The sequence below is a fragment of the Saccopteryx leptura genome, chromosome 1 (assembly GCF_036850995.1).
Source record: "Saccopteryx leptura isolate mSacLep1 chromosome 1, mSacLep1_pri_phased_curated, whole genome shotgun sequence".
Classification (NCBI taxonomy): domain Eukaryota; kingdom Metazoa; phylum Chordata; class Mammalia; order Chiroptera; family Emballonuridae; genus Saccopteryx; species Saccopteryx leptura.
Window position 1 is genome coordinate 313,236,202 of NC_089503.1, and position 19,987 is coordinate 313,256,188.

General features: G+C 46.7%; 1 protein-coding gene across 4 annotated transcripts in view; it reads left to right on the forward strand.

The window, feature by feature from the left end:
• TEF (TEF transcription factor, PAR bZIP family member) overlaps positions 1-16,013 on the forward strand; it is a 31,969-nt gene extending 15,956 nt beyond the window's left edge. For all 4 annotated transcript variants that reach the window (XM_066358499.1, XM_066358496.1, XM_066358500.1 and 1 more), the window contains exons 2-4: positions 3,813-4,127; positions 10,903-11,123; positions 12,462-16,013. In XM_066358499.1, coding sequence (XP_066214596.1) covers positions 3,813-4,127; positions 10,903-11,123; positions 12,462-12,677 — 752 coding nt within the window. In that variant the 3' untranslated portion in view covers positions 12,678-16,013. The remainder of the gene's footprint in view (positions 1-3,812; positions 4,128-10,902; positions 11,124-12,461) is intronic.
• The last annotated feature ends 3,974 nt before the right edge of the window (positions 16,014-19,987 follow it).

Below are 19,987 nucleotides of genomic sequence, written 5' to 3' on the forward strand. Positions count from 1 at the left end.
AATTTTCTTTTTCAAAAATGCCATCTCTTTTCTTTCCTGGGTGTGTTCTGAGGCTTCCATTCCTATGGCTTGTCACCATTGAGATATAAATAACTTCAGCATATCAGGTGAGGCCAGGCTTTCTCCGCCTGCTTGGGGATCTCATGCTCAGACCCTTTTGTTTGTTTTTTAATTTATTGATTTCAGAGAGAGAAAAGAGACAAAAACAGTCTGTTTATGTGTCTCACTGGGGATCAAACCAGAAACCTCTGCATATCCGGACAATGTTCTAACAACCAACTGAGCTATCCTTTCAGGACCCCCTTTTGTTTGGTTGGGTTTTTTGTTTTGTTTTAATTTAAAGAACTTTTTATTTATTTATTTACAGAGTCAGAGAGAGGGATAGATAGGGACAGATAGGAACAGAGAGAGATGAAAAGTATCAATCATCAGTTTTTCGTTGCACATTGCAACAACTTAGTTGTTCATTGATTGCTTTCTCATATGTGCCTTGACCGCAGGCCTTCGGCAGACCGAGTAACCCCTTGCTGGAGCCAGCGACCTTGGGTTCAAGCTGGTGGGCTTTTGCTCAAACCAGATGAGCCTGCGCTCAAGCTGGTGACCTCGGGGTCTCAAACCTGGGTCTTCCGCATCCCAGTCCGTCGCTCTATCCACTGCGCCACCGCCTGGTCAGGCCCTTTTGTTTGTTTTTAAGGTGCTGCTTTGTTCTGAATCTGGGGCTGAGACAAGCTGCTGGAAGAGGTGTACATGTTTGTCAGGTTCTTGTTCAAGATTGCAAAATAAGAGCCATCCATAACAATAATCCTACTTTACATTAGCGGAGTGCTCACAAAGCACTTTGACAGAATCATATTTTATTTAGTCTTCCACAGCAGTACTATTAATTATCCCCCATTTTTCAGGTCAAGAAAGTTGGGCTCAAAGAGGTGAGGATGCTTCCTTAAAGTCACATAGGTAGGCCTTATAACTCTCAGTCTGGTGCTCCTTACTGTATCACTGACAACTGTTAATATCAACCCCTGTGACTTGAGTGATGGGCCTAATTCTTTATCATCTTTTACAATTAAAACTCCATCTTATAAAACTTTTATTAAAAATACCTTAATTGCTTAGGTCAGGCAAAATCTGGACTTACTCTTGTTCTTCTATGTGGCTGTTTTTTATCTTCTGTCTCCTTTGATCCCGCGGCCCCGCCCAATATGGATCTGAACAGAATGTGGAATCAAGACCTCTGGGAGAACAAGGCCATCTGGCCCACCTAGCCCACCAAAGCTTGGCTTTCTAACTTGCCATATGGTTTTCAACCAAAGTCTGGTACCGAAGGTAGTTGCAAGAATTCAGGTTAATTTGTATTAGAAGCCATGACCAAATTCTATTTGTTCGTTTCCTTTTTTGTTTGTTTTTTTTTAGGTGAGAGGAGGGGAGATAATGATCCAGAGACTCCCGCATGTGCCCCAACCAGCAACCCCATCTGGGGCCAACACTTGAGTACCAAGCTATTTTTGAGGCTGATGAGCTCCAGTGGAGCTATCCTCAGCACCCAGAGCCACACTTGAACCAGTTGAGCCACTGGCTGTGGGGGAGAAAAGGGAGGGAAGGGGGGAGGAGCAGATGGTTGCTTCCCCTGTGTGCCCTAACCAGGAATTGAACCTGGAACGTCCATGTGCCAGGCCAACGCTCTATCTACTGAGCCACCAGCCAGGGCCTGTTTGTACATTTTCTTCACACACTGGGTTTATCCATTTTTATTGAACCAACAGGCTTTTTGGCCGGCTATGGTCTGCATGTTCATGCATGATTGATTTATTTCCAACATAATCATATTTAATTTCTCTTTTTAACTTCAGAATCCAGAGTTCAAAGTTTTCTCCCTCGATTTGAAAACCCATTATGAACTTGTCATTTTATCTCCCACTTCTCCCATTAGCCACCCTGTCACTTTGATTTCTTTCTAACCTTGTCACATTTCTCTCTCCTCTTTTTTTCCTAATTTGCTCTTTCTTGGATAGCCACACATGTAACTTTTTGACTGCTAATTGATTAGTTTTGCTTTGAATGGTAGCAAGCTTTCTTCTTTAGCTCCACTCTCTCCTTCTCAGAAAACCCACCTTCAGTCTTCTCTGCTTATTCAGGGATAAACTTCTCTTGAAATTGTTCCTCTGAGCCCTGACCAGGTAGCTTAGTTCGTTAGTGTCAACCTAATACGCTAAGGGTGCAAGTTCAATCCCCAGTGAGAATCAACCAATAAATGCATTAAAAAATGGAACAACAAATTAATGTTTCCTTCCTATTCTCTCTCTCCTTTACCTCCTCCCCCCTTCTCTCTCCCTCACTCTATCCCTACCTCTTTTTTTTTTCTCTCCCTACCTCTTACCCCTCTCCTTCCTATCTACCTCCCTTTCTCCCTTCCTTCGTCTCTTTCTCTAAAAATCAATAAATAAAAATCAGAAAGCATAAATGCCCTGGCTGGGTAGCTCAGTTGGTTAGTGTCATCCTGATACATCAAGATTGTAGGTTTGATCCCTGATCAGGGCACATACAAGAATAAAGCAGGGAATGCATGAATGAGTGGAACAACAAATCCATAATACTCTCTAAAATCAAGTAAAACAATTTTTTTAAATCTTGCTCTGAAAAAGGTCCTGAAAAGAGAGCTTCGTACCCTCTGTATCTAATAAATTTAAAGGTAATCTGTGTGCAAACCCAGCATTTTCCATTCTGTGTACAAATTTTCCCATGGCCCACAGTTAGCCTGCTCCTGTGGTGGCCCTGAGATCTAGAAATGAATCAGACACAGTCCCTGCCCTCAATGACTTTATAGTAGTAATGTATGCTTGCCATTTTCCAGGAACTCTCTACTTTTTTCCTTTATTTTTTGAATTTATTGATTTTAGAGAGGTAAGAAGAGAGAGGTACATTGGTCTGTTCCTGTATATGCCCTGATCAGGGATCAAACCAGTAATCTCTGTGCTTCAGGACAACTATCTGACCAACCAAACTATCCAATCAGGGCTAACTGTAAAATACTCTCAAGCCCTGGCTGGAGAGCTCCATTGTTTGGAACATTGCCCCGAAGCGTAGAGGTTGCCGGTTCGATCCCCGATCCCCGGTCAGGGCATATACGGGAACAATCCAATGTGCATGTCTCTCTCTCTCCCTCTCTCCTTCTCTCCCTCTCTCCCTCTCTCTTAAGATCAATAAAATAAACATGAAAATATATGTATATATACTTTCAAATGTTATTTCTAGTCTACACTAAAGAGGAAGGTTTATTTTTATTTACAGTGGATGACACTGAGTCTGGAAGAGGTTAAATAACATAGTTGTACATCACAGCAACTGAGTGGCAAAGCTGGGATTCTAGCCATAGGCTGGGTTGCTATGGAGAAGCATAGATGGAGGGGGATAAGAGAGGAGAACACAGAAGTTCTTGGCCTGAGGAATCACCCTTTTTTTTACCACAGAGTAAGATACCAGTAATTAGAATCAGAAATTCTAGTTCCTCCCTATCCCTTTCTCTTCCAGGTGCTAATTCCACAGGCCATTCTGAGTTAACCATTTAGGACTTAGAGCTTGTGGTGAGCATTCTAGGAAGCCCAAGTGTGAATGAGGACATGCTGCCATTTCCAAAGGAGACCAGTGGGTCTGGGCCAAGCACCAGGTTATATCTGGAGAACACAGTGGGCTCTTGAAATGCAGGGGATGGAAAAGGACTCAAGAGAGGTGGGCCAGCTCTGTGAGGTTCACTGCTCTCCTCCTGGGATTGAATTACTCTCTTGCATGGTGTCTTACCATAGATTTTGTATCTACAGATAAGGAAAAGAAGGAAAAGCTGGAGGAAGACGAGGCTGCAGCAGCCAGCACCATGGCTGTTTCAGCCTCCCTCATGCCACCTATCTGGGACAAGACCATCCCATATGATGGCGAATCTTTCCACCTGGAGTACATGGACCTAGACGAGTTCCTGCTGGAGAATGGAATCCCCGCCAGCCCCACCCACCTGGCCCAGAACCTGCTGCTGCCTGTGGCGGAGCTGGAAGGGAAGGAGTCGGCCAGCTCTTCCACAGCATCCCCACCATCCTCTTCCACCGCCGTTTTTCAGCCCTCTGAAACCGTATCCAGCACAGGTTGGTGATGGGCCTTTGGGCAGGGCTCCCTGTCTCATCTAAGGAAGTCCACTTCCCACTAAAGACATCTTATATCCATACACCCTATGAACCCCTTCTCTGGGGGGGGGGGGTCCTGGTGGGTCTGCTGTGTGCTGAAACTCTCTGCTCCCCACCCTTCAGTACAATCTCCAAGACTGAAGAAAAAATAGTCCCATATGTTGTGGAAGCCTTTCTGTTGGTTGGCATGCTGCAGATAGGACAGGGGGCAAGAGCTTCCAGTCTGAGGCTTTGCAGGAGAGAAATTCTATTCTGCATTTTTTCCTTTTTTTTTCTTTTTAAAAAATGTTTATTGATTTTAGAGATACAGGAAGGGAGAGAGTGACAAGAACATTGATCTGTTCCTATATGTGCCCTGACCAGGGATCAAACTGGCAACCTCTGTGCATTGGGATCATGCTCTAACCAAGCTATCCCACCAGGGCAATATAAGAGTTCTTGTAAAAAATAACAAAAATAGCGATTTTACATCTGAACTTGATAATAAGTTTATCAGCATTTAAATTTCCAAAACGTTGCATAAATGCTACTGTTTTAGTTTGTTTGAATCAGGAGCCAAACAAGACTCACACGTTTCATTTAATTATGTCTCTTAAATCTCTTGTAATCTTTTTTTTTTTTTTTTTTTTTTTTTTTTTGTATTTTTCTGAAGCTAGAGACGGGGAGAGACAGTCAGACAGACTCCCGCATGCGCCCGACCGGGATCCACCCAGCACGCCCACCAGGGGGCGACGCTCTGCCCACCAGGGGGCGATGCTCTGCCGCTACCAGAGCCACTCTAGTGCCTGGGGCAGAGGCCAAGGAGCCATCCCCAGCACCCGGGCCATCTTTGCTCCAATGGAGCCTTGGCTGCGGGAGGGGAAGAGAGAGACAGAGCGGAAGGAGAGGGCGAGGGGTGGAGAAGCAAATGGGCGCTTCTCCTGTGTGCCCTGGCCGGGAATCGAACCCGGGACCCCTGCATGCCAAGCCGACGCTCTACCACTGAGCCAACTGGCCAGGGCCTCTCTTTTTTCTTTTTTTTTTTTTTTTACAATTTATTTGTTGAAGAAACTAAGTCATTTATCCTGTAGAGTTTAGCACATGGCTGGATTTTTCTGTTTATAGTACCTGTAGTACCATTTACTATGCTTCTCTTCACCATGTTCTTCTGTAAACAGTTAGGTCTAGAGGCTTCAGCTGATTCCAAGAAATTTTTGTTTGAAGATAGCTCATTTTTGTGCTGGTTGGGTTGTCCTTAAAGGCTGGTTTCATGTGTGAGTAGGGGCAGAGTTGGAAATGAGCCCCCATCTCTTGTACCTTAGATCACCTAGGTGACATTTGCCTTTGATTTTGTTTTTACGTAAACCTTAATTAACTGTGGCATACAAAAGTGCCCATATCGTAAGAATGCAGCTTGATGAGTCTACACAAAGTGAACCCACCCATGTGACTTTAACGCAAATCAGAGTATAGAACATTATTAGTGTCCCTAAAGTGCTTTGTGACCTCACCCAGTCATTACTCTTCAGAAGTGACCACTCTTTATTTCTATCACCAAAGATTCTTTTTGTCTATAATTGACATTGTATGAATTGGATTGTATATTATGTCCTCTTTTTTGTTTTTAACTGTTATACATTGATTACATTTATACTCACATTTATAGGTTTCTTTTTTTTTTTTTCTTTTTCCAAGTGAGAAGAGGGTAGATAGAGACAGATTTCTGCATGTGCCCTGAGTGGGATCCACCTAACAACCTCCATCTGGGGCTGATGCTCTACCCATCTTGGGCCATGCTCACAACTGAGCTATGTGTAGCACCTGAAGTGGAGGCTCCAGGGAGCTATCCTCAGCACTTGGGACCAATGCTCTTGAATCAATTGAGCCATGGCTACAGGAGAGGAAAAGAGAGAGAAAGAAGGGAGAGAACGGCAGGGTGGAGAAGCAGATGGTCACTTCTGCGTGCCCTGACCGGGAATTGAACCTGGGACATCCACATGCCAGTCCAGTGCTCTACCGCTGAGCCAACTGGCCAGGGCCTCATTTATAGCTTTCTATAGCAAGCTGTGTAGTACGCACATAAATTATGTGGACATCAGAATCTCTTTACACTAACAACATAGATTTACAGAACATACTTAGGAAATACTGCTGAAACAGAGAAAAGCCATAATACAGGTGAAGTAAGATTTATATTGAAGAATTATGCGCCTGACCAGGCAGTGGCGCAGTGGATAGAGCATCGGACTGGGATGTGGAGGACCCGGGTTCAAGACCTCGAGGTTGCCAGCTTGAGCGCAAGTTCATCTAGTTTGAGCAAGGCTTACCAGCTTGAGCCCAAGGTCACTGGCTCGAGCAAGGGGTCACTCGGTCTACTGTAGCCCCCCGGTCAAGGCACGTATTAGAAATCAATCAATGAACATCTAAGGAACCGCAATGAAGAATTGATGTTTCTCATCTCTCTCCCTTCCTGTCTGTCTGTCCCTATCTGTCCCTCTCTGTCTCTGCCACAAAAAAAAAAAAAAAAAGAGAGAGAGAGAATTATGCACATGGCAGAAATAAAAGAATTCCTCCTCTTAATTTTTAAGTTTCTTCTGTAGGAAAGACATAAGTAAGTAATGTGCATTCTTTTGTGTCTAGCTTCTTTCCTCAACTTTGTTTATGAGAATCATCCATAATTTTTAAGTTTCTTCTGTAGGAAAGACATAAGTAAGTAATGTGCATTCTTTTGTGTCTAGCTTCTTTCCTCAACTTTGTTTATGAGAATCATCCATAAACCAATAAATGGTTATACCATTTGACATTTTTATTGTCAAATGGTATTCCATTGTATGACAATACTACAGTTTATCAATTCTACAGTTGATGGATATTTTAGGTGCTGCTAGTTTGGGGTTTATATACAGCAATGCCATGAACATTTGTGTACATATCATCTGGTAAATATATGTGTTCATTCTAGTTGGGCATTTACCTAGGAGTAGAATGAGTAGTAGGTCATTGGACATGAATACATTCAGCTTTTTTTTTTTAAATACTTTATTGATATTACAGAGACAGGAGAGAAATGGGAGCATGGAATGGGAAGTAACAACTCATAGTTGCTTCATGTTAGTTGTTCATTGCTTGCTTGCTGTATGTGCCTTGACCAGGGAAGCCCAGGGTTTCAAACCGGCAACCTTGGCATTCCAGGCCAAAGGTTTATCCACTGCGCCACCACAGGCCAGGCCATTCAGCTTTTTTTTACAGAGACAGAGAGAGAGTCAGAGAGAGGGACAGACACAGACAGGAACAGAGAGAGATGAGAAGCATCAATCATCAGTTTTTCGTTGCAACACCTTAGTTGTTCATTAATTTCTCTGGGGCTACAGCAGACCAAGTAACCCCTTGCTCAAGCCAGCGACCTTGGGTCCAAGCTGGTGAGCTTTTTTGCTCAAACCAGATGAGCCCACGCTCAACCTGGCGACCTTGGGGTCTCGAACCTGGGTCCTCCGCATCCCAGTTCGATGCTCTATCCACTGTGACACCGCCTGGTCAGTCTACATTCGGCTGTTATAGATATTAACAAATAGTGAACAACGTGGTTATAGCTGGACTCTACATTATAGGATTGGTTTTTTTGGTTTGTTTTTTACATTATGGGATGTTTATTTAGCAGCATCCTTGGCTTCTATCCACTGGTGCCAATAGAACTCCCTTCCACCCCACAATTTTTTTTTTTTTTTAATATTTATTTTAATTGATTTTAGCAAGAGGAAGGGAAAGAGAGAGAAAGAGACAGGAACTTCTATCAGTTCCTGTATGAGCCCTGACCAGGGTTGGAACCAGCAACCTCTGTGCTTCGGTACGACACTTGAACCAACTAAGCTATCCAGCCAGGGCCCACAATTCTTTTTTTTTTTCTTTTTTTTTTAATAGTTTCTAGATTTGGAGGGGTTTACTATGTGGGCAGTTAATTTTCTACGAAAATTGACAGTTTTATTTCTTCCTTTCAAATCTTTACACTTTTTTTTTTTTTTAATTTTAAAATTTTTTTATGTGCCTTGACCGCGGGCCTTCAGCAGACCAAGTAACCCCTTGCTTGAGCCAGTGAGGTTGGGCTCAAGCTGGTGATCTTTTTGCTCAAACCAGATGAGCCCTCGCTCAAGCTGGCGACCTCAGGGTCTCGAACCTGGGTCTTCCGCATCCCAGTCCGACGCTCTATCCACTGCGCCACCGCCTGGTCAGGCAGGGCTCACAATTCTTACATAGACAAATATCCCCTGCAGAACAAAGTCATCCCCTGTTGAGAAGTACTGCCTTATTTTATTGGGATTAAAGGTCCTATATTTTCTCTTTTTCACCTGTTCTGTCACCCCCTCCCTCTCATTCATTTGCTCCAACTACATTGGTCTCCTTTGCTGTTCCTTGAAAATACTAGTGCTGGCCTCTGCACATAGCAGTGTACTTGATGTTCACTCTTTCTGAAATGTTCTTCTCTCAGATAATCACATGACATCTTACACTTTGTAGGTATTTAAAACTTAGCTTGTGTAATGTCAGCCTTCCTCACTAGAATAATATTCCATGAAGGCAAGATTTTTGCTGGTTTTGTTCACTACTCTTTGTCTTTTTTTCTTATTTTTTAGAGAAAATAGAGAAGAGAGAGAAACATCGATTTGTTGTTCCACTTATTCATGCCATCATTATTTGATTCTTGTATGTGTCCTCACCAGGGATTGAACCCACAACCTTGGTGTGTTGGGATGGCGCTCTAACCAACTGAGCTAGCCGGCCAGGGCCTTACTGCTTTGTTTTTGCCAAGACAGTACTTTGCATATAGTAGGTGTTCAATAAACCTATTGATTGAATAATTATTTTATATGTTTCTATCAGTAGCATTGAACAAGTAGGCCAGAAGTCTAGGTGTTTTATTTTGTTTTTTTACAGAGACAGAGAGTCAGAGAGAGGGACAGATGGGGCAGACAGACAGAAAGGGAGAGAGATGAGAAGCATCAGTTCTTCATAGCGGCTCCTTAGTTGTTCAGTGATTGCTTTCTCATATGTGTCTTGACCGGGGACAGGGAGGCTACAACAGAACCATTGACCCCTTGCTCAAGCCAGCGACCCTTGGGCTCAAGCTAGTGACCACGGGGTCATGTCTATGATCTCACACACAAGCCACACTCAAGCTGGTGAGCCCGCGCTCAAGCTGGTGACCTTGGGGTTTCAAACCTGGGTCCTTCGTGTTCCAGTCTGATGCTCTATCCACTGCACCACCATCTGGTCAGGCCCAAAAGTCTAGGGTTTTTTTTGTTTTGTTTTGTTTTTTAATTTTTTTTTTTTAAGACTTGATTCATTTTAGAGATGAGAGAAAAAGAAAGGAGGAGGAGCAGGAAGCAACAACTTCCATATGTGCCTTGACCAGGGCAAGCCCAGGTTTCAAACCGGTGACCTCAGTGTTCCAAGTCGATGCTTTATCCCAGTGGTCCCCAACCTTTTTTGGGCCACGAACCGGTTTAATGTCAGAAAATATTTTCATGGACAGGCCTTAGAGTGGGACGGATAAATGTATCACGTGACCGAGACAAGCGTCAAGAGTGAGACTTAGATGGATGTAACAGAGGGAATCTCGTCATTTTTTAAAAATAAAACATCATTCAGACTTAAATATAAATAAAACGGAAATAATGTAAGTTATTTATTCTTTCTCTGCGGACCAGTACCAAATGGCCCACGAACCGGTACCGGTCCGCGGCCTGGGGGTTGGGGACCACTGCTTTATCCACTGCGCCACCACAGGTCAGGCTAGTCTAGGTTTTTTTAAGTACTGTAACTTATCTCTAACAGCCTTTGAATTCTGAAAGTGTCTTTAATCCAATATCCACTATAAAGAAGCAGCCAAGTAGGGCAGAGAAGAACCCTAGACTCAAATTTTATTTTATTTATATATCTATTTATTCATTCATTTTTTTTAGCGTGAGAAAGAGACAGACAGATAGGAAGGAAGGGAGAGAGGAGGAGCATCAAATCATAGTTGCTGCACCTTAGTTGTTCGTTGATTGCTTTCTCATGTGTCCAGCTGAGCTAGTGACCCCCTGCTCAAGCCAGCAACCTTGGGCTCAAGCCATCAACCTCAGGATTTCGAACTTAGGTCCTTAGTGTCCCAAGCTGATGCTCTATTTACTGCGCCACTGCCTGGTCAGGCTAGTTTCAAATTTTAGTACAGTCATATATCTTCTGATTTGGCCCTGGGAAAACCGTGTCCTTTCTCTGAGCCTTAGCTTGTTCACCTATAAAACAAGGTTAACATTCATCTTTCAGAGTTGTCATAAGACTTAATGAGCACTGTGACTAATAGGTCTCTAAGGATTCAAAAGTGGAAGCTGTTTTATTGTTCAGTCTGTGTCCCTAACCCATTATAGCTCTTGGTTATAGTTCATGGAGAGATTTTTAACTGTTTCTCCTTACTTGAGAGATTGAAACCACAAGGAGATAGTGATTTAATGTTTTGCTTAATATCTATGGGAGGGAAAAATCAGAAAATCCTGTTTCCTTTTGAGCATTTTTTTTCCTAAAGGGAAGGATTCTTTCTGTGTTTGTGTTGATTTGAATCACATATGCCGATCTGGCTCAGGGGCTGGTGCTATATGGTTTTTCTTCCCTCCAGGTGGCAGTGGCTGTGCAGCACTGAGATTCAAGCGGGTATCTGGGTGTATGACATGAGTCTTTGCCGTCCAATTGGTGCATCAGGACCACCTGCCTCTGTGTCTTTCAGAATCCTCTCTGGAAAAGGAGAGGGAGACACCCAGTCCTATCGACCCCAACTGTGTGGAGGTAGATGTGAACTTCAATCCTGACCCTGCTGACCTGGTCCTTTCCAGTGTGCCAGGTGGGGAGCTCTTCAACCCTCGGAAGCACAAGTTTGCAGAGGAAGACCTGAAGCCCCAGCCCATGATCAAAAAAGCCAAGAAGGTCTTTGTACCCGATGAGCAGAAGGTAATCTGGTATCTGTGTAAGTGAAGGTACAGCATTGGTTCAAGAGCCAAGAGGCTGTGCTTCCTCATGTTTGATTTTGTCTGGACAATCTTCCTGTGTTGTGGACACCATTTAGAAATATATGAGTTCAGTGTATAGAATCATATCCTACAGCAGTTGGTAGAAAGAAAGGGAGTTAGGTGGCATTTGGCCTCAGCATGACTTCCTGTAGCTTCTCTGTTTCCTTACTGGCTGGTGGCTGTGTTTATGTCCTTGCTTTTCTGGCTTTAGCCCAGCCTTTGGGCAAGAGCTCACTAGGCCACAGGAACTGGGCCGAACAAGCCTTCGCTTTGAAGGACAAAAGATAGTTGTATGTTGCCATCTCCAGGGATGAGAAAACAACTTTCAAGCTAATGGTTTTATAGGAGTTGGAGTGGGGAAGGAGAGGAGGATTTTGCAGTTTTCCATCCTTTCCTGTGGAAAACTCACAGGAAGGACCTTCCATTTAAGCTTTGGAGTTAGGTAGAGCTGGGTCTAGACCCTACTTTTTTTTTAGATTTTACTTACTCATTTTTAGAGAGAGAGAGAGAGAGAGAACAAGGGGAAGAATAGGAAGCATCAACTCCCATATTTACCTTGACCAGGCAAGCCTAGGGTTTTGAACTGGCGACCTCAGCATTCCAGGTAGATGCTTTATCCTCTGTGCCACCACAGGTCAGGCCCAGACCCCATTTAGCCATGTAAAACTAGCTGGGCCTCGGGTTCCTTATTTGTAAAATGGGAATAACTGTACCTGCCTCTCAGGAGGTTTCTGAAGCTTTCACAATAATGGCAATGAAAATGGTAAACCTTTATGTGGTCCTTAGTATTGTTAGCACCTTGTATATTAACTCATTTAATCCTCAAACAACTCTATGAGGTAGTTGTTATTTTCACTGAAAAGATGAGGTCCTGAGACATTGAAGGGTTAAGGAACATACACAATTCCACTGCTTGTCAGGGCCAGAGCCAAGATTTGAACTCGGGACAGGACCTTAGCCATAACCAGAATGACATAGGGCAGCATGGTGTAGACAGTGCTTTATTTTGGAGCAGCACAGAGCAGGCTCCCAGTAAATGGAGTCCTCTTCTTCCCTCTACTACTTCCTACCAAGGGGCTGTGTTTCTCCTCCTGGGGAAAGGGCAGGGCTCCTTGTTGCCCTTGGCATATACATTTCCTTCCCTGGGTCCCAGCTTTCATTCTGGCTGCACAAGATGAGTGATATGAGGAATCTGGGGTGTGGAGTGCTGGCTGGAGGAAAAAGGTTGGGTTCCCTTGTGGGGAAAGTGGAGAGACCAACAGAGGACACTTCCCCACAGGATGAAAAGTACTGGACGAGGCGCAAGAAGAATAATGTGGCAGCCAAACGGTCCCGGGATGCCCGGCGCCTGAAGGAGAACCAGATCACCATCCGGGCGGCTTTCCTGGAAAAGGAGAACATGGCCCTGCGGACGGAGGTGGCTGAGCTACGCAAGGAGGTGGGCAAGTGCAAGACCATCGTGTCCAAGTATGAGACCAAGTACGGGCCCTTGTAACCTGTGCCCACGCCCAGGCTGTGCTGCCTGCACCTCAGCCCTCTGCCTGGGGGCTCTCTGAAACCCCACCCACGTGTGGAGACTTATGACTCGTCATGGGCAAATGGCCACGCACCTGCTCCAGGAGCAGTCACGTTCAAGCTTCATTATCACATGGCCAGAGCACGTGGCGACTTCCCTGGGGGGCCAGCCTCCTTACTGGCAGGGCCGTGAGAGAATCAATGTAGATGGGTGCATCAGCCTTAGTTTCTATTCTTGGATGTCCCAGTTGAATCGGAAGGGGACCTCTGGAGTACAGATCTCCTTTCCCAAGGCGCTCAAGCTGCCCTGACTTCCTCAGCCTCCAACCTGGGCCATGGAGGCCCATCTCCACAGAATGAGTCCATTGTTGTCGCACTTATGTCTTCTCAGGTAGTGGGGTGTGTTTCCAGATGGGCTGCGTCTGTGGTCCACCTTACCTTCCCCAGAAAGTCTGAGAGGATACATCATTACCATCTTCCTGAGGTAGAAAGACACACCAGCTCCTCAGCAGTGTCTGCATCGGCATCAGGCCGCCAGAGCAGGGTCTTTGCACAGCCTGGGATAGGGTTTTGGTCTGGGGCCTGCAGCAAAAGTTCACCCGACCATTCTTAGCTTCCACACCCCTTTACTCTTGTGGCTCTGAGGCCTGGAAGCCAGGGAGGAGGTGCTGGCAATCAGCTCTCTCTGTGTTTTGTCTGCTGTGAAGGAGAGACTCCCTGGTCGGCCGGTCTCTGGGCTCAGATCACAGGGTAGAGGGCAGCCTTTGTATCTCTTCTTTTCCAGGTGACTTGTGGACATCATCTGCATCTCGTTTGTCCCACTAGACTGGGCCACTAGGCTTGTTCCTTTCCACCCAGTGACCAATCTCAAATCTTGGATTTAAAAGGAAAACTCCCCTTATCTAGGAAGGTTAACTTCCTGGAGGTAGGTAGGATGCACCTTTGTTCAGAAGGTAGTGTTCAGAAAAGGGCCTCCACAGCTCCTGACACTGGGAGGGAGCTGAGGCATGTGTCTCTCTTTTGTCTTGCTCTGCTCTCTGATATTGGCCAGGCCAGAGGAAAGCAGAAGAGGACTTCCCCATTCTTGCTTCAGGATTCCTCCCTTGTGTAAGCTGCCTAGAGGATACCTGCTGGGCATGGCACCTGGCCAGGGGTCACCAGGATCACAGCACAACTCATGGAATAGCAGGTTCTTGGGACATTTACATGCTGGAGTTCCTCAGTCTGGGTCCCTGAAAATGTGGGCCACCCACATAGCCATGATATGTGGAGGGATTCTTGCAGCTGTGGCTTCACTGCCTCACAGCTGCTCTTCCTTGTCCAGTGGGACTCATTCTTTTGCTCTGCTTGGGAGATTGAGGAAATCCGTGGAACTCTCTGCTCACTGGTCAACTGAGGAACCTGCAGATGGGCGTATTTATTGGCTGAGGGCCAGGCAGCTTGTGGTTAAGAGGGGTCAGAGGTAATAGGCACCATTTGTCATGCTTACCACTGGCTTTAAAGTGGTAGCTCCAAGGCCTGGGCTCTGACCCCTAAAGAGTTTTTATAACACATTAAGACCTGGGAAAGTCATCCACTGTCCGTGGACTGCACCCAGGGGAATGCCACGGCCCTCTAGATACCTGCACACTGGCCTCTCTGGGGGATTTGACAAGGGTGCCTGAGGCCAAGGGAGGTCACCGCCTCCCTCCAGGCCCCTGACTTTTACTTTGTGGTTCTATAAAAACCATGTTCACACTTTTCACTCTATTGTAACCACAACAGGGCAGTTGCATCCAGCATGTCAGTGTCCTGCCCTGGGCAGCTCGCCCGCCCGGGCACTCTCCCTCTGGTCTGGCTACCCACCAAAAGGGCAGTTCTCATTTTGTTACTGGTAGAAGAGCCTCCAGCTTAAAAGCTCTTCATTTTCTTTGGCCTGAAAGTATATGGTTTGTGTTTTTTTAGTTTTTTTTTTTAAAGGATGGAGACTTAATCTCTGAATGGCATCTATGTTCTGACCCCAGCAGGTGGGATAATGGCCTGACACTCATCTTTGTCCCACCTTCTGCCTGTTCAGTGCCCTCCCCTCTTCTCTCCAGGCACTGGGTGTCTGGTTCCTTCCCAAAGTACTTACTGGGAAAGAATGTGGTTGCTGGCCTCTTCTAGAAGAGGCTGTTTGAGTCAGGAGCCTAGAAGGGACAGGAATGAGAAGTCCATGGAGGTTGATGTGTTGGGGAAAAGGAGTGCTCAGGGAAGTGTGTCTCCTTCCCAGGCCCAAGAATTGAGTCTTTGCAGAAGAGGTTTGATACCTGCTAGTTTCCATCATGGAACTAGGGGAGTCTCCGTGACCCCTCCCCATCTAGGGGCTGACAGTCAAAGACTGTGGCTCCTGTGCTCAAATCTTCGACATCTAAAAAGCACTGGAGGCCAGAGAAGCCAATGTAATGACTTTACATGGGTTTGTGATGGGGCGGGAAACACCATCCCTTCCGAAGCCTCCTGTCTTCAGTTTCTTGGCAGCCTCATTGCAACCTCAGGACAGACAAATCATGAATGAGCTAGAATATTGCAAGAATATACATATAATAAATGTATATTTAGATACAGAAATATATATATTTAGAGAAAGAGCTTTCACGGTGGCCAGCAGCCTTGTGGAGGACCTGGGTAACTCTTACCCTTAGCCAAAAGGGAGAGGTTTGCCTGGATCCTGAGGTTGGAGAAGCACTGAGCAGTGAATCTTGCCTGGGTGTGCTGTGGCCCTGGATGGGCAACTCCTGCAGTCCTCCAGCCTGCAGCAGTTTGGCAGACATGGGAGCCATCAGAGGAGGGTCCCTTTGTGCTGGGCAGCTCACCATCTAGGGCCCTGGGAGCTCTGCCTCACATAACACAAATGGTCAAAAGCCCTTGGTTTTCGTGGCAAAGCCCCACCCCAGAGCTCCTTTAACATCTATTAATTAAGTGCAATAAATTTTTCTAGAAAATGGCAAAGATGACTTCCAGGTGGATATTGCTATCTTACGGTATTGGGGATGCCAGATCACCACTTGGTTTTATTTTTCTAAGTGCATGTGATATGTTAGAGTGTGTGGGGCTCTGCGTCCTCCCCTGGGAGCTGGCATTCCAGTGAGCCCCTCTTTCTTACCTTTGTTGGGGAAGGAGACAAGGAGAAAATTCCTTCTTCCCAGCTGGCGAGGGCAGAAGCAGACCGAAGCCCATTGGCCTTATGTGCGTGTGTGCGTGTGAGTGTATCACTGCTGGTGGGCCGGAGTGATGTAGGGAGGGAAGCCGGGAATGTAACCTTTTCAAAGCAAAATTAAATATTTTGAGAGGAGAATGTGGGGGCTGTCTTTTCTGTCCTATTCCCTTCGTGTTTCCGCTGTGTGCATGTTGGCTGAGGAGCCTGAGGATCCTCCCTGTCACCCCTGCATCACTAGCCAGGCCCGTTTGCCAAATCACCTAACCACTCTGTGCCTCAGCTTCCTAATTTGTCAGATGGAAGTGATCCCCCCATATTTACCTCAACAGTTTACTGAGCGAAGAACACTATCAGACCAAATGCAGTTTGAACAAATAAAAATGCTGTACAACTGGAAGAAAGACACCATGAAAATATTCCCAAATAGAAAGCACTGGGCAACTATGTAAAAAATAAACTAGGCTGAAAGACTTGTGTCTTGGTTGGGGGGGGCGGTTCTGGGGCTTTGCCTTTTCTCCTTTTGCCAGATGTTTTGCCTGTCTATGGCCATGAGACCTTCACAGTTAAAAAGCAAATTTATACATGGGTGTAGCCACTTGCAGGGTACCTGTGCTGTTGTTACTGATCATTCAGCACTGGTGTTCTCAGGTCCCCTGCTCAAACCTGGCCCAGACCCCCATGGGCTTTCATCCAGGTGTGGAGAGGAATAAGGTGCATCAGCCTCGGCAGTTCGTCTACAAGTCCCCCACCACCTCCTCTAGCTCCACCATCTCTTCATCTGTCTCCCTCTGCTGCCTGAAGTGTGGAGCCAAGGTACCTGCTTCCTAAGGGAGGCCTGGAAGGGCTGTTTTCTTAAATCAAGACTGCTGTAGGCCCTGGCTGGTTGGCTCAGCTGTAGAGCGTCGGCCCAGCCTGTGGAAGTCCCAGGTTTGATTCCTGGCCAGGGCACACAGGAGAAGCATGCATCTGCTTCTCCACCCTTCCCTCTCTTTTTTTTTTTAAATTTTATTTATTCATTTTTTATTATTAGAGAGGAAAGAGATAGGGAGAACAGAGGAGGAGCAGGAAGCATCAACTCCCATATGTGCCTTGACCAGGCAAGCCCGGGGTTTTGAACCGGCGACCTCGGTTCCAGGTCGACGCTTTATCCACTGTGCCACCACAGATCAGGCCACCCTTCCCTCTCTTTATCTCTCTCTTCCCCTCCTGCAGCCAAGGCTCCATTGGAGCAAAGTTGGCCAGGGCACTGAGGCTGGCTCCATGGCCTTCCCCTCAGGCACTAGAATGGCTCTAGTTGTTGTGGCACAATGCCCTGGAGGAGCTGAGCATCACCCCCTGGTGCATGCCAGGTGGATCCCAGTCCAGTGTATGCAGGAGTCTGTCTGTCACCATGTGCCCCTCCCCCCAGCTTTTCACTTCGGTAAAATACAAAAAAAAAGACTGCTATGTCCTGCCTCCCACGCTGCACAATATTTGTGTTCAGGCTCCCTGTTGCTTGAAGGGCTGGAAACCATTTGTAATTTTGTTTCTAAGGAGAAAGACATACATTTGGAGTTTGGAGACCTGCTGGCAAGGTGGACTTTTTTAAAAATGGTCATTTTACAAATAAACATTGAGGCTCAGAAGAGCAAAGTGATATGCCCTAAATCACAGCAGCAGAGCTAAAATTCATACCCAAAGTGGATTTTCAATTTTTCGAATTGCAATTACCAAAACAGTAACAGCAGGCAGACTATTCCCAGCCTGGCATCAGGGCAGTATCTCACTCCTTGCAGCTTACAAAGCCTCCAGCTCAGCCTCCCCTTTATTCTAGCTCCTGTATCTGGAGCACCTACTACCTTATCTGTAGAATGGGACAGCAGCCCCCAGGCTCAGCACATGGCAGCTGTCATTGTGGCAATGATGTAGGTACTGACATACATGTAGATAAATCCTCCATTCCTAGCAGCTGTGGGGTCTAGCCAGAGTCAGACCAGCTATGTGACCTTGGGTAAGTTACCTCACCTTCTTGAGCTATCTCTACAATGTGTATTTGCTACTCAGTGAGTGCCTGACACAGTTCAGCTCTCCTTCCCACCTCACAGCTCCCTGGAGGACAAATTTTCCAAAGTTAAACATAGGCTCCCTTCCTTGAGTGTTCCCATCTACCAGACAGCCTGCGGCTGTGCCAGGCTGGCCCAGCTGGCAGCTCCTGACGTCAGCAGCTAATCCGGGAAAGCTGCCAGCCAGAGATAAGGGTGAGCAGCAAAGGAAATCAGAAACAGGTTTTGAGGTGGATGCCCTCAGCCAGCTCCTCCTGTGCTCTCATCAGCTTCCCACTTCAGTGAACTCTTTTTTTTTTTTTTTTTTACAGAGACAGAGAGTCAGAGAGGGATAGATAGGGACAGACAGGAACGGAGAGAGATGAGAAGCATCAATCATCAGTTTTTCATTGCGGCACCTTAGTTGTTCATTGATTGCTCTCTCATACGTGCCTTGACCGTGGGCCTTCAGCAGACCAAGTGACCCCTTGCTCGAGCCAGCGACCTTGGGTCCAGGCTGGTGAGCTATTGCTCAAACCAGATGAGCCCGCGCTCAAGCTGGCGACCTCAGGGTCTCGAACCTGGGTCCTCCACATCCCAGTTCGACGCTCTATCCACTGCGCCACCGCCTGGTCAGGCTCAGTGAGTTCTTTCATGCGCACAGGCTGACACCTCGACCCCGTGGAGCAGGAGCCTTCTGTGGGTGGTTTCTCTGTCAGAAAGAGCTGGGGCCGCACAATGCACCACACTCGGCCTCCCCCAACCTTGAGGCTGCAGGTGTCTCCAAGCTAGGTAGGGGCATCCACTTGGGCCCAGATTCCAGGCTGACTCCAAGTTCAGACTAGAGGCAGAAGGGTCAGCAGGGCCTTGGTGCTGCCCCTAGCCTGTGCTGTCTCATGTCAGACACAGGGAAAACAAAGGAAGAAGGACCAGCCGGTCCTCAGATCCTGAGCTGGATTCACTATTCCCCACTGTTCTGTTGTCCCAGCCTCATGGCACCCAAGGATGGAGATTCCTATTTTACAGGGAAAATTGAGGCTCAGTACGGTCTTAGGTGACTTGCCCAAGATCTCACAGCTGCTAAGTATAAGAGCTAAGATTCAAGCCCAGGTGTGGTGACTCCTAAGCCCAAGCTCTTTCTGCCATCTCAGTGATCTCCTGACCAAGGTGCTGGTGCTGCTTACCCCTGTCCACCCTGGAAGGACACCTCACCCTCTACCTCCCTTGGGCCAGTAGAGGTCAGCCAGCCAAAGCAGCCAGACCATTGCCTGATCTGGCATCTTTCATGGGCTGCCCAAGCCACCCTGGTCAGCAGCAACTAACTAGGTCCAGTCCCAGCAGTTGTTGGTGGGCAGGAAAAGACTTTTGTTCTACATGCTGGGCCAGGACCTTCGCAGTGAACACATTTGACAAATGTGGAAACAGAGGTTCAGAGGGGAAGTGTCTTCCCTAAGGTCCCACTTCTTCACCCCCACCCTCCATCCAACCTCTTACTTGGTCGCCACCCATGCCTGGACCCATCACTCCCTCTCCTTTCCTCATGGCATCTCCTTTCTTCTTGGGTGTGAGGATTGGAGACTTTGGACAACAAGGACCTTAGAAGTTATCACATCCAGATCCTCCCTGAACGGATGGGGAAGAGACCCAGAGAGGGTAAAAAGCTACCCAAGGACACACAGCAAAATAAGACTTGGGCTAAGGGAGCCTGCATCTCCACACTTCCCATCTCCCTGGAATCACACTGAAGCTAGGTAGCCCTTTCCAGGAAGGGCACTGGCTGTACCTACTCCTACTGGATCATGAGCTGTACATAGAAACCTGGGCTCACATGGAACCAGAAATTGGACCTCATTGCCAACTTGCTGTGTGACTTTCTGCAAGCCATATCCCTTTTGGAGCTTCTTATTCTTCATCAGTGCCATGGAGATCAGGATCCCTCCCCTGCCCACACATCAGGGTTGCTGTGAAGTTCATATAAGATGCTGAACAGAAGCCCCTTGTAAATTGCAAGGGATGAGACACAGGACAAGACATGGGTCAATGTCCCAGGCCAGCACATCTGGGACCCAAATGGGATGAAGGGTGCCTCAC